The following is a 15,674-nucleotide window of genomic DNA, read 5'->3' as shown; positions in this document are numbered from 1 at the left end:
CTTGTTCGTCGAATAACAGACACCCTAAGGCTGTATAACAGGGTCCGTTCTGGTAGCAATATGACGTCACACAAACTTGCGCGTGTATTGCACGGACGAGACTCAAGATGCGGTCGTAAGGTTCATCGACGTGGCGAATACGACCACCGCCGAACAGATACTGGCGCACAGCCTCAGGATGGCGCTAAGGAGTAGGGACAAGGAAGTGGTTGAACGAAACATAATCTTAAAAATATTTGATATTGTTAGGGCGTCGTTAAAATAGATTGAAACTTGAGCAAAAAATAATCGGAAATTTAAACGTAAATGCAAAACCAATGGCACGGACACTAATGTCTATGAAACAAAAAAAATATATGTAAATTATAAAAATATATGTAGAATCAGAATTTAAAGGCTTTTTATTCATATTGTTACAAAGCACGAGCGACAGAACCCTCTAAACAATAAACATTGAACACTAGGATCAAGAACACGCGTGACCGTGAAGTTATTTATAATTTTTTGTGTATGGTTCTCGGAAATTCTAAACGAGTTCTATCTCGAACTTACTAGTAGAACCTTATCCGTAGTTTAAATAAGTGTACTCCCCATTTCGACAGTTCAGTTTTGTTTTTACGAGCAGTGAAATAAAAGTGACTATTTTGAAAGTTATTTGGACAGTAATTTCTTAAGCGATATGGAAGCGTAGTTTAGACTAAGCGAAATTATACTTTATGTGTGTTAAAGTAGGGTGACCATCCGATTTGTGAATAAAGGACTCCTTGTGAACCAGTGGTGTTTCATTTCGCGTCAGAACCCACAGTACGTAACATTATGTCGTCATATATTATTTGTTATTTGAAACCATTAATTTTTGGACATACCTTATATACCACTAATTGACAACAAATGGCCTATACATTCATCACGGCAAATTATGCATCTTTTGTTGTTTTTCTCGCAATTTTCTCGTTCGCAACTTTAGTGCTTAGCAATATATTAAGTTAATCAATTTTACTTACATGATCACACAGTCAAAATTATTTCAACCATAAATATTAATATTTAGTTGCTTTTATATAAATTCCTGCGATGCCTTGAAACGGCATGAGGAAAGTCATAAAAATTTTGCCGCTACTAACATACTAAATATTTTACGGTGCAATTTATAAGCAGATGCGGTGTAGCTATTTTAATAATTTAGGACCATTGTTTTTGTGGTACATTTTTATTAAATCAAGAGATAAAATATGAGGCCTGGTACACGGACCTCCTAAGTTTGACCAAGTGGCCCACCTCCCATATTCAGTAACGGTTTGTCGTACTTCAGCTTATTCGTCAGCACCGTCACCTTTGTCTTATGAGGGGCGAACCTGAACTTGTTTCTGACTCCTTACTTCAGATATCTATGAGCCTTCTGTTTGAAAAAGGCTAGTGCCACGTCATCTGCGAATGTCTGTCGGTTTTAACCACCTACACCAGGACAGGGTTGATAAGCAAGGTCCAAAACTTTGTGCCGTCTCCTGATCCCTGCACTCCTTGGTCTCTCTGACCCACTCTGCTCCTGCGCACCGTAAGGACACCTTGCTGTCGCTAAAATAGCTACCGACAAAGCACCGCAAAGTAAGACAATCTTAAATATTGAAACAATTAACATGAATGATTTAATAAGGATTTTAAGGTGAGCGTTACATTACAATGCAATTATTGAATTTATGAAAATATTACAGTTAGAGTATATTAAATAAGGAATACGTAGTTAAAGAAAAAAAATATTTACTAGTAAATCGCTTCCTCCTGTGACTCACGTCACACTACATTCGCCGGAAGATTATCCGCTTTCGATTTAGATTCGAAATAATTCGTCTGTACATTGCTTCTTTTATAACCTTATAAATACCTCAGCCGAAAAACATAATAGCAATGTATACCTGTTAAGCTTTATAATCTGTTTATACTTGTTTTTACCTTCGATGTATAGGATATTCTATTTGAATCCAACTTATACTAGAAATAACAACACGAGAGGTATATAGTATCTTCCAAACCAACATAATTGATTAAGGCTCATATAATATCTTGGAAATGTATCTTATATTATATATAAACAGTGATAAGTAGTCGTCCATCAAAATGATTTTGTTCACCATCAAAAATATATGTATCACATCTTTCAAAAATAAATATGTCAGCGTGGTCGATTAGGTTCAAATCATGTCTTTGAAAGGAATATTATATCTAAACAGTGGAAGTATTGAGTACTTTTCCAAAAAACTGTTTTCTTTTCACCATCAAAAATATATGAATCACATCTTTCAAATATAACTATGTCAGCGTCGTCTAATAGGGTTCAAATTATGTCTGAATTGCATCTTATACCTCAACAGTGGGCCGATTAGGTAATTGACCATAAAACTGATTTTGTTCACCAACAAAAATATATGTATCACATCTTTCTAACATAACTATGTCAGCGGTGTCGATTAGAGTTCAAACTATGTCTCTGAAAGGAATTTTATTTCTCTACAATGACACAAATGACTAAACAAGCGACATAATTATTTTGTTCAACATCAAAAATGTATGAATCTCATATTTCAAACAAAACACTACCATAATGGTCGATAAGGGTTCAAATCATGATTTTGAAAGGAATTTTATATCTAAACAGTGGAAGTATGAAGTAATTTTTAAAAAAAAAAACTGATTTTGTTCACCATCAAAAATATGCAAATCACATTTTTCAATCATAACTGTATCAGCGTGGTCCATTATGGTTAGAATCGTGTCTTATAAAGAAATCTTATATCTCAACTAGGAAACTAATGAGTAAACAACTGAAAAACTCATTTTGTTCACCATCAAAAACATGCGAATCACAATTTTCAAATATAACTGAATCAGCGTGGTCTGTGCAGTGTGTCAGCGTGAGCTATAATAAATAATTTCTGTAAATCTTTAGCGATTCCCTGATTGCTGGATGCAAGCACTGAAATACTGGTCATCGTAGCAATTTTTACAAAAGACTTGTCTTAGACTATGCCTTGCAGCGGCGCCTATCGCCTGATATGAGAACTTGACTGATAAATGAGATATCTATTCACCCCTTTATAGCTTTTATATCAATAGCATATCACCCTGTACATTAGAATATATATATGTATATTAAAAGTATAGTGATCATATAACAGACTTAATTGCTACGAATTAAAATGAATATAGCTACATGGTAAATTGCTCATTACAAAAGTAATTAACCTATTTTGAGTAATTCCAAATATATCAACATAGTCAAACACCAGACGCTATCATAGACTATATTCAACGACTGTTTGTTATCCTTTTTTATTTAGTTCTCTTAACTAGATATAAAAAATAAAACTACATATCCAAGTTTTTATATGAGCTATGTTACAATAATATTATTTGAAAATCGAACATAGATAAATAAACACATACCTAGTTTCTTAATTTGAATTATTTTAAGATTAAAAATAAATATTTCTATAATTATATTATTGTAATTTTTATAACGCTACTTAGACGTGTGGTGATTGTAATTGGTTTTCCATGCAGCCAAGTTATAAGTTATTGCTTTATTAAAATCAATTAATCAGGATGCAATTTCCCTTATAATGTCAGCTGATAGATGCCTACAGCAAGGGAAAAGCCTACCGTAAATATCGCCACGAAGGCTGGTCTTACTATACCTGTATCCAACGACTTTCAGGGACCTTGGCTATGTTGTCGGTCCATCATTCGTGGTCGTCTTTCGATGACCTTTAGCCGATATTGTTGGTAAATATTTACGAATAAAATTCGCATTTGCTACGGAATACGGATTTACGTAGTGTGGACATTCCAATAGGATTCAGCCCCGCACTACTTAAATTGGGCTTCAGCAAAATATTCAAGACTTCATAAAGGCTGACAATTGGCCTTCGGATAGTCCGGACTTAAACCCTTTGGACTGTGAGTTGTGGTCTCTGCTAGAGGACATGGTCTGCTCTAAGCGTCACTCAAATATTGAGTCGCTCAAAAATCTTTGGTGGTAACAGTGACCAAGTTTCTAATGTATACCGTTCGTAAATCCATCGACGAATGGCTCTACCACTTTGAATAACTAGTTTAGTACGTTAATATAACTTTAAAATAACATTAGTTTTTTTAAAAATTATCGAATATTTTCTTTATAACAGAACTTATAGCTAGACTACATACAATCATCAGTACAGATTTGTTTTTATGTAGGTAGGATTCAATTGAAATCGATATTAAATTTAAAATTTGAAGAATCGACGGAATAATAAATATATTCTTCAAATGAATGTAGAGATGGAATATTCGATTAGTGTAGACACCGCCAAGTTGTATTTCAACGTTGATTACTTGGATCTCGCGTCCAGTTCAGCCCTCGTATGACTCACGAAGTTTTAATTAAAATTTATTTTTCTATCAGCGCAAGCTCTGTTGGTTAAGCTGCCGGAAGCTCGGAAAAATCGGCGTCGCTACAGAGATAGTAAACAATTTTAATTATCTTCTTCAATTACAAAGTGGACAGGTGTGCGAAATCGGTCTCTACTTTCTTTATCAACTTTTTCAATAAAAACGAAACGCCATGAATTAAGATGATTGTACGATAAAGAATTGGAATGTAGATTTAGCTAAACTTTTCCATTTGCAAATCGTAACCTTTTCTAAGGAAGCTAATTACGGGAAAATTTCAACTGAAAATTCGACTTGATTAATATGTAGGCCTTTTGAAACTTCGCAAATGTCCAAATTTTTATATTGCCTTACTGAAAACTTTTTGAATATAAGTTTAACTTGGATTATAATTAGTTACTAGTAAGAACCATGGTCACGATAAGATGATAATTACAAAGAAAATACGTGTTAAATATTTGAACAATAAATAATGTTGCAAAATAAAATAGTAAGGCAACCTAGAATGTAGTGGTTGAAGATGGATGTATGGCTAATGGAATGAAAGATAAAGACTGGGAAAATTGTAGAATGAAAGAAACAGTACGACAGATAAGATGATATATGAAAGAGAAGAATGATAATAATAAAAAAAATGAAAAATTACTAGAACTAAAAAGTCCCTGTCTCACACGAGATAGGGGAACGAGAGGTCCCTAACAGCGGGGACCATTTAAAAAAAAAAAACCATGGTCACGTTAAAAGGTCTATGTCACCCAGAGAGCAATAGAGAGGAGTTTCCGAGATCCGCAGAAGAACCAGGATCACCGACGTAGTTCGAAGAATTGCTCGTTCGAAATGGCAGTAGGCGAAGCACATTGCTCGTGCAACCCATAGTCGGTTGGTCGTGTAACACGACCACTTACAACGGACCTCATAAGAAGAGGTCATCTAGAGCAATGGAGAAGTCTATGCTCGGAATTTTGCTGCGAGATTGATTCAGAAATGAAGAGATCTGCTTAAGAACCAAGATCACCGACATTGTTCGAAGAATTGCACGTTTAAAGTGGCAGTGGGCGAAACACATCGCTTGTGCAACCCATAGTAATGCTCGGAATTTTGCTGCGAGATTGATTCAGAAATGAAAAGATCTGCTTAAGAACCAAGATCACCGACATTGTTCGATGAATTGCTCGAAGTTGCAGTGGGCGCGTTACCGATAGTCGTTGTGGTCGAAAGATTCTGAAGTGGCGACCATTATCTGGTAGACGAGGCGCGAGCTGGTCCTCCATCGAGTGAACCAACCAAATAGTTATGGTTGCAAGAAGTCGCTGAATGTAGGCAGCGCTGGACCTGTCATCATAGACTTAAGAAGAGGCTTATATAAGAAGATTGAAGCGTGAACATTCATTTAGAGCCTCATTGGAAAGCTGTCAGTTGCTCAACGTATCCTAGAAAAGGGCTTTTAGCATTACTATACGAGATTGAACTAGAAAGAAACGAAGATGTAGACAAAATAAAGTCACCGAAATATCTCAGCCGCAGCAGGACAGGTATTTATTTCTAATGTAACATACAGTAATACCCCGCTTTACGCGAGGGATACGTTCCAAAAAAAATCGCGCTAACTGAAATTCGCGTATAACGAGGTTTATGATTAAACATAGTCAATAATTATTACAAAAAAATACAAATCATTTTAATCAATCACTTTAATTCTAGGAACACTTTATGCAACACATACTCTTATTTTTTACTGAAAAATACATCTATTATCTTTTGAGTAACGTTTTGTTTACGTTCTTGTAAAATACGTTCATAACACCCAACACTGTTTTTAATTGTTTGACAGATGGTCAAAACACCATAGAGAAGTTGATAACTACATTATAATAGTAATAAATAGTAATTCGAGGCATTTGAGCGCGAAATTTACAATTCGCGTTATAGTGAAACCGAGTATAACGGGAGCGTAAAGCGGGGTATTACTGTATTTCCTGTTTTCACATAACAAATTAAATCAATTTTTTTTATTATCACCAATTTGAAAAAGCGCTTTCAATTCCGATTTAAACTGCAGCGCTATATATCATGGTGTTATTAAAATTCGCAGTGTAATCAAACAATTCAATGCGTTATACGAACCTTTCATTGTCCGGGCGATACGGCGTGTATTTGTCACCGCCCGGGTTTATTGGCCCCCCGGTATGATTTACGCCGGGAAACGGAACACGTCCTTCCCGGCGAACATGAATTGTCCACGTATTTGTCCCGGGACTTAGTAAATGTGTGGTGATATTTCATCAGGCGCTTCTTGTACATGGTGACGATGTAAAGTTAAACAGACTTGGAGGTTATCTAACGATGTAATAAAAGTAATAAGTCATACGAGATGTGACAAATAACATCATATAAGTATTGAAGACGATGGTAGGATACTGTTGGCAATAGTACCAACAAAAAATGTTTTAGTTAAGGTTTGGCGAATCGGTAAAATATGTTTTTATCTGTGCTCTCTTTGCTCCCCACCGCCACCGAGCATACGTGTTTTTCCTTCCTTTTAAAATTAATTTTTAATAAATTAATTCATTCTCCGGACCAAGGCTCTCTAATTAAATACAGTCCACTAAAGTCAATCCCAATCTTATACAGATGCTCTTGAAGATCCAGGAAGATAAACACATTTTTGTTATATATTATTATTTATTTTTAAAAGCGTGTATTACACGCAAAATAGAGTGGTCTAAAAGAAAACCAGGTGTCGGTAAACCAGTACAACGTCTATGAGGCTTATTGACTAGCGCCATCTAGTAGGTTTTTAGAGAAAATATAATAATACATATGATAAAATACCCCTATAAGGCCTTTTTTAACTCTGTGACAGTAACTTCCTGCGATCTTAACTACGTCGTCGGACGCCTTTCGGCTAGTGTTCGCCACTTGAGAACCTTTCGGCCTCAAATACCATCGGTTGGGCGAGCGATGTGTCCCAGTGCCAGCGCCCAATGCCGCTTCAAGCAAGCAATTCTTCGAGCTACCTCGATATTTTGGTCCCTCTGAGGATCTCCTCATTTTTGATTCGCTCTCGCAGCGAAACTAGTATAGCCCTCTCTATTGCTCTCGAGTCTTTTTAAAAGACCCGTCATAAGCGAACACATCTCAGATCACGTTAATCAAAGACATTCGTCTTCAGAAAGAAAGAGACTAATATATAGCTACTTCCGCTATGCAGGAGTAGTCGTGCAATGAAGTGCGACTACTGCTGCATAGCAGAAGTAGCTAAAAATTAGTCCCTTTGTTACTTAGGATGGACTTCCGCAAAGTAACGCCTGAATCTATAAGATATTCGTCTTCAGGCATTTTGGTATTTCGTACTTGAAATGTATACATATAGTAGTTAGTAGTTTAGTGGTAATAGTATGTGTATATATATATATATTTATATATATATACACATATATACACAAATATATATATATTCTCAAAAACTCCCGTATCGATATTTATATATGATCAGGTTATTTATAAAAAATCGTATTTATTTACAATGTTTACGAAATTCAAATATGATACATATTTATAAAGACAACGACTTGACTTCGAAATCAAGACAAGATTGTGAAAACTTCACGTCTTGTGTACAAAACAAGGACGAAATAAAACTTCTCTGAATATATTACACGGGAGGGGGAAAAGTTTTTTTCCGCATTTCATAAGTAAAAAGTTGCAGTAATCTCTGCCTCTTGTATCTTTCCGATTTTGATTTTCCATCACATATAAATTTTAAAAAAATCAAAAATTTTAATTTAAAATGATATGCTAAAATGAGTGAATCTAACGACTAATTTACATTTATATATATAGTTATATAAATATGTATGTATATTTTTAAAATAATCCACGCATAAAGACGTCCACGGTTGGACATAGACCTTCCATATTCGAACTGTCCACCACACCATGTTTTAAGTCTCCATTGCAGAACTTTAAGGTTTCACCGTGTTAAGAATTAAAGTAATTTAGAACGACCAAAGATGAGTATGGAAATCAATTAAAATTTTTAAAACAATGTCTAAAAAGACCATGCCCACCCATCCTAGGGGTTGAAAGAGAAGCATCCAAAAAAAAGTTCTCCTTATTCCTGATTAAATTTTATTGAGAAATCTCAAGCAAAACCATGGATTGTTGAGGGACTAGCTTTTCATACAACGTTATTGTAACGATCGTCAACTTTTCGTTTTAAGGCAAATAAGAAGGTTGGTCGACAAATTAGTATTTTTGGAATTGATTGATTAATGAAAGTATAACTTGAAGGGAAGTCAATTTATCTCTTCTTCTTCTTCCTTCCCTTTTCCCTTTATTTGGGGTCGGGTCTCCTTATCAATTAGCACCAGGCCACTCTATCCTGGGTTGTCTCTGCATCAAATTGAAGGGTTACCAGTTCCTTTCCGATATTAGACCACCACGTAGCCTTTGGACGCCCTCTCCCTCTTGGGAATTCTGGGAGGCTTAAGGCAGTTTTTACCACGTGGTCATCTGGTTTTTGTTGAATGTTGATGTTGAAAGGGAAGTCAATTTATACTTAATGCTATTTAGTGGCTAACCAGGCTTTGATGGTTTTGCTTTTTATTGTTGTCAATATTTTTCTAGATTGTTTTTTTTAATATTCTCTGGGCTCTGATTGAATTATTTTTTTTTTTAAATCTATATAAATTACAATTATTCAGCGAAAAAATATTTATGCAGTATTCAATACAACTGAAACTTGTGATCATAGGTCGAGGAATCGCGAGATGCAATCTTAAAAAATTAATTACATAGAATTGCCGCTTCGCAAACAAGTTTCATGGGATGGGCAGCAGCGTTCTCTGGGTACCATAAAACCACATTGCGATCGCCAAACCACCTGTCAAGCGTGGAAATTATGGTTTATATCCCCCCATAGATTTCTTTGAGGTAAGTCTAAGACTTGCAATGGGAGTACGAGTATATAGGCTTAAACGAATCAATGCACGTGTCATTGTTATAAAATCACTAAAATCTTTTATTATCTCTATTGTAATTTACTTGTTTTTGGGTGTAAGATGATCTGTGTATATTTAAAGGTATTAACGTAAATATACTCGCATACCAGAAAACTAACTTCATACGGCGCCTATAGATGGCGCTAGTAGTCGATTACATCGCGCTATTGTTTGGTGTATTAAAAAGCATGCTTGGTTGAATCGGGAATAAATTAAATATTCAGGAAGAATAGACGGACAAATATACATTCCTATATACATTTATAATGATCTACAAAGCTTAACAGCACGGAACTACGACAACGTATTATTGTACGAAGGAAAACAATTTAAAAAGGAATCGATTGTTGGCCATCTGACGCCGGTATTGCGATACACTTTTTGTTAAGAAAACTAAGTTCCATTTCACTTCCCTCATCTCAGACCTCCGCAGATGTCCCGCTCCATACTAACTTATCCTCTACATAATGAATCTATTTCAATTGCTTAATCCGTGTATTAGGTAAATAGTTTATGTACTTTTTAAAAAAGTATATATGTCAGCCTTTTGATTTCATTTAAGCTATATCTGATAAAGTGTATATGTGAAAATCTGTATTAAAATTTATTAAACGATGTTTTGTTGTAGTTTCTTTTTGTTTTTTCTCCACAACTAAAACTGGTTAGAATCTAGTCACGTAAACAATTAAAATGAATGAAGAAAACTATTATTATTATTATACTATATTATTATTATACTATATATTTTTTATTATTGTTATACTATATTATTATTATACTAAATTCAATAAGGTTATCGTCGCATAAACTCCATTTCCCGAGACCTAACTCAGGTATAGAGATTTTTCTACACTACTAAACCTGCATCATGGATGTATTATACTCCTATTATGTCCTCAAAAGAATTTCCAACAGTATTATTATAAAATAATGTAATTAATTACTAAAATACTTCAATTAATAATACTTTAATTGCATACTTGCTGTACCCGGGATTTTGCGTGAAAATTAACGAAAAAATTGTTTAGTTTTTTTTTCTTTTGATTTTTTTTAAATAAAGAAGCAGCCTTAGTTACTTCTTGTTACATCAGCTATCTGCCAGTATATGTCCTGCCAAAATCGGTCCAACCGTGTCAGAGATTACCCGGAACAAAAAACAGACAAACATAAAAATTTAAGATGCAATTTTGGTATATGTATCATATGTTTATTCATAGTTATTTAGTAAAACGCGGGTATTTTAATATTAGAAACAGACAGTCGAATTATATTTTTATATAGATTGAAAACTAGACGAAATTAAATTACAGAGTTATTGCTTAAATAAAAAAAAATCAATAAAGTATATTAAGTATTTTTTCATATAAAATTCTCTCTAGTGAATTAATAATAATATATTCTTAGAGAAATAAGCTCTTTATTTAACATATTTGAATCATGTTTACAGCAGCGTGTGGCGTAGAACACAAGGCTCTGTTTTTAACAATGTGTACAACTCGACGGAAGACATTTTAACTATGATACTTTAAAAAATAAATCCGCATTATAAGTCAATTGCATGATGCTTTTGATTTTACAATAAATTAAATAGTAAACACTATTTAATTTTAAAAAGATAAATCTGCTACCAGACATTATGAACATGGAAATAAAAACAGATTTTACCACTGAGTTTTATGTTGTCAATATTTATTGTAATTATCATAGGCAATGTATAATTATGAAAAGACGAATGAAAGACTTTAGTTAAAACACAATAAATCATCATTAAATTTAAGATTATTTGTTAATTAAAAAAAAATCGTAATATTTTATATGCTCCCCTGTAAAACGATAACAATCGATACGCGTACCAAACATTATATGTTAACAAGTTATAAATGAGTCGGCGATTTAGTGGCGTCTGGAATTACAGGTATGTACTAGCAAGGTAAGCACAAAATGCTTGCATCTATTACTTTGATGTTAGCGAAGTAACGGGACGTACCTCAAGGATATTATATCGATTTAAATAATATACAGATACAAGAAACTAGCTAAACCTTCATCACTAATACAACAAGAAAGAAGTTATTTTCCTATCGCATTCTAAGTTGTGGAGATAAATAAAAGTTATAGAGTGAAAGATATAGAGAAAAAAGGAAGAAGAAAGAATGCTAGATTAGATGAAAGATAGAAGAAAAATGAAGAACAGAGTCATAGATGTGACGAGAATCAGTCATAATGGAACGAGAAGCCCTACAAGAAGGCGGCCTTTAAAAAATAATGTATATGGGCAATGTGATCCCAGCGGTAGAGTACTATGACTTGCAATAGGTCGCGTGTTCGATTCCCAGAACATAATCTTACACAACCCACACTTTGTGCATTAACTGGAAGTATCCAGAAGATGAACAGCAGCGTCCTCTGAGTACCATAATACCACAATGCGATCGCCAACCTGCCTGCTAAACGTGGCGATTATAGTTTATACCTCATAAATATATTTGGGGGAGGCCTATCCCTTGCAGTGGGCGTATATCTGCTGAAACGATGTCGATCACGAAATATACTTCATAAATACTGTACTTAAAATATACTTACTAGCAAAAACATACACAAAAAGTAAAGTAACATATATATATATATATATATATATATATATATATATATATATACGTACGCAATATTACATACAATAACAGCACAGAAAGGACGAAACGTCAAACGAATGAAGTTCAAAGAACACATACAAATGCACATACTTGTTTCAATATTTAAATTTTGCAAGTTCCAGCACAATTATATCAACTTTTCCGTACGAACTGTTTAAAAGGTATTATTGAAGTTGTATAAAAAAATTAACGAAATCGAAGGAGTCTTTCTCAAGTTATGGAATGACCGAGATAAATATACATTCACTAATATATATTCGAAGTTGATAATTGATTCTTGTAATTAAATGAAAAAAATTAAATTTATTGCCAAATGAAAAATAGATTTCAAGTAAATAAAAGGTAAAATAAAATATCAGTTCGAAAAATCAAAGTTTTTACGTCGATACCTAAATATGTCATGACATGAATTTTTTGCCTTATGAAAAATTTAAAAAACATGTCCGAATTTTACAGCCTAATTTCTCAATTAGCAAAACATTTAAAGATTTATTTTTAACATTAGTTATAATATCAACTTGTCGATACTAGTATAGTCAAGGGCATAATTAGTTTATCGATAAATTAAAAACCGGTTATGCGCACATCACTACGGAAATGCGGAAAGCCCTTAGCCCAGTTGCGGGCTCACCGCCGCCTCTCGTGCCGCCCTCGACTTCAGTCCTCGTACCTTCGTGCCTCTACTGTGTTTCCTTCGTACTTAAGGTTCAAGGTAGTTCATTATATTTTAGTTAAGGCCTCGCGCTATTTGTACGACCAGTCAAACGTGGTACCTAGCCACAGCTCCTTATGGTTTTTCTTTAGGCGGTATTTAAAAGGAACGCAGTCGTAAAGAACTGTTCACTATGACCAATGTTTAGGGCAGATTTTAGAAATACTATAAGACTGTATTCTAGACCATTAAAGACGCTGAAAAATTCTTATAACTATATGAAAATTTTGACGAGACTGCAATGTAAATATCTGTAAAAAATACTTGTCGTAGTCTTAAATAAATACTTGCGAAGGTACAAACTACATGAATACATAGAGTGAGTCTCTTTCTCCTTCTACTCTTAGGTCTGTGACTCTTCATCCAAACAGATGATTGTCTCAACTCGATGACAACAAGAGATATAATCCATCATTATGATCCTTAACCAAGACATGACCAGGAAACTACGCAGTGGTAAATCCTCACTGTAAGAGTAAGAGTGGTAAATACATTGAAATCTATTGGTCTACCATAAAGCATAGTGGATGAAGAATAATAGTAAAGTGAAACTTGCCGACGAAAGACAGACGAGAGACCTTTTGGGGGCGTCTCGTTCCCCATATCATACTGTTGACATGGAATTTACATTTTGGGATAAAATATGTTTTCAATTATTTCTTTATTTACACCTCTCCTCTTTCTTCTCTCATCTTTCCTTCTTTCTCTTTCCTTTCATCCATTATTAAATCTTCCACTCCTTTGACATCCTTGTCATCCTTTCACTAATAGCCTTTTATCATTCTACTCTGTTCCCAAAATATTACAGTTTATATCCTAGTATGATTATCATAGTTTTCGCACTACATTTACTTATTTCATATATTTTAGTTTTCATTTCTTCATTTTTATTGGTTTTTTACTATTTTATAGTTTACCTTAAATTCAGTTCTATTATTACATTACTACGGTCTTATACCACACTATTTTTGGTTCCTTTTAATAACCTAGTATTATAGTAGTGGTGAGGACTTATGATTTTGGAACGGAGACTAAACTTCAGGTAAATACTATATAGAACGACCACCCACAAAGTGGACGGATGCCCTTGTTAAGGTCGACAAGAGACTTGTGATGCAGGCCACTACTTGATAGAAGTATATTATTTTCTAAAGAAAGTTATCAGAGATTGTATAAACATAAACAGAAGTGAATAGTAAAGATTTTAATTATATAGTTAATATAAAATAAAGAAACAAAAATGTTATAGATATAGAAGTACACATATTTTAAAACAGTAAAGGCATGTGTACATCTGTGGAGATCCTACTGCTGAAATAATGAATGAAAAAATGAAATTTGATTCACTTTAAAACATAGGCATTGTACTCACCCGTTTGTTGTCTCGAAACTTCAACCAGCCGCTTATAACACTGTTATCCACTTCACAACCTTCTTCTTCTTCCACCTCTCGACGCACTGGTAGTGGAGAACCACCCGGACTGTCCACCTCCCGTCTCCTCATCACAGGGGTGCACTGCTGGGATAGTCTTCCTTCGCTTACCGCATCGCTTCTGCGTCCAAGCACAGGTGTGGAATGTCCGGAGACCCCACCCAGTATTCCCCTCCGGTTCAGGAAAGGACTGTCCCATAATGGCCGTTTAGTTTTGCAATCCGAATGCAAACATAGGGCGTCGAAGTTCGCGAGTTCGACAGATACGCGGGTTTGAAGGCCGCTCGGGTGTGTGGTCAGTATGGTCTGCTTAGCGACGCTGCAGTGGCGGTGCAGCTCGTCTCGCCGCTCCATGGTGGTTAAAGTGCATCAGCGGTCGTCCATCACCACGCGGCGCCCCATCAGCAAATTCTATCACACCTGCAATCAAAACATAAATAATTAGATTAGCGTAAATTGAGACTGAAGGTTCTTGAATCCACGAGCCGGTACACTGGTCGTGAACAGGCCCTCCACCAGGTGGACCGAAGGTAAAGTAAAGTCGCGGAAGGTCGCTGGATGGTCACAGTGATGATCTTTGGAGGTAGATTGTGCCTAACAGTGGGCGTCTATCGGAAGAAGAAGTTGGCACTGCACAATCACCAATAAATGTTTTTTTGTTTTGGATTTCTAATATAAACGATTAGAACTCGCTTGCAATCTGCGTTTTCCAATCAACTTAACAAGGTAGTCCATCAACCTTATTGCCATAAGAGGTCCGTGGACAAAAAAAATCCTTCGCAGTGATGTCGCTTATTTATTTTGATTTCATTTAGGTTATATCTGATAAAGTGTATATGTAAATGTGTATTGTTAAACTTTATTAAAAGACTTATTTTTTTGAAGTGTATTTCTACTTCTTTTGTGCAAATATAACACCTTGCGAACCAGAGTAGAGCCAAAAATAAAATAGATTTAAAAATTATAAATTGACGATCATTAAACGTTTTGTTTAAAGTTCCAATGTCGATTAAAGTGAATTTTACCTTTAAAGAACGCCTAGACTTTTTGATGTTAAGAAAGTAAAGTTAGTCGGTGTAAACTATATTTTAATATCTGTATTAATATACCTAAATGCCCTAACAGCTAACTTGCCAATTCACTGAGCTATTTCGGTCAATTTCCTTGGTCCACAAATCTTGGGTAGCTACTTCATGTTACTAAAGCCAATATAAATTGAATATTAAGATACTAGAGTTACCATACGTAACGAAAAACTTAAGACAAACTTTCTGTAAACGCAAACGAGACGAAAACTTACTTCCATCCGTAAGAATGACAAAAACTTGCCTAACTGCGACTCGAGGCGTACCATAAACAGACTTATTCATAACAATGGTTCACATTATAAAAAGCAGGGCCTCGCTTGTTCCAGGCCCGGCGTACCAACAAAGACGTTAGGTTTT

General features: G+C 34.7%; 1 protein-coding gene across 1 annotated transcript in view; it reads right to left on the bottom strand.

The window, feature by feature from the left end:
* Positions 1–14,583, bottom strand: part of LOC137919037 (uncharacterized) — a 397,938-nt gene extending 383,355 nt beyond the window's left edge. Inside the window, exon 1 of the mRNA XM_068762000.1 lies at positions 14,170–14,583. Within this exon, the coding sequence (XP_068618101.1) occupies positions 14,170–14,583 (414 nt within the window). The remainder of the gene's footprint in view (positions 1–14,169) is intronic.
* Between the last annotated feature and the right edge of the window lie 1,091 nt (positions 14,584–15,674).

Source organism: Battus philenor, unplaced genomic scaffold (assembly GCF_028537555.1).
Source record: "Battus philenor isolate CCGP_79_NKW_IND1 unplaced genomic scaffold, ilBatPhil1.0.hap1 SCAF_15, whole genome shotgun sequence".
NCBI classification, from domain to species: Eukaryota; Metazoa; Arthropoda; class Insecta; order Lepidoptera; family Papilionidae; genus Battus; species Battus philenor.
This window is presented reverse-complemented; position numbering and strand designations above follow the sequence as displayed.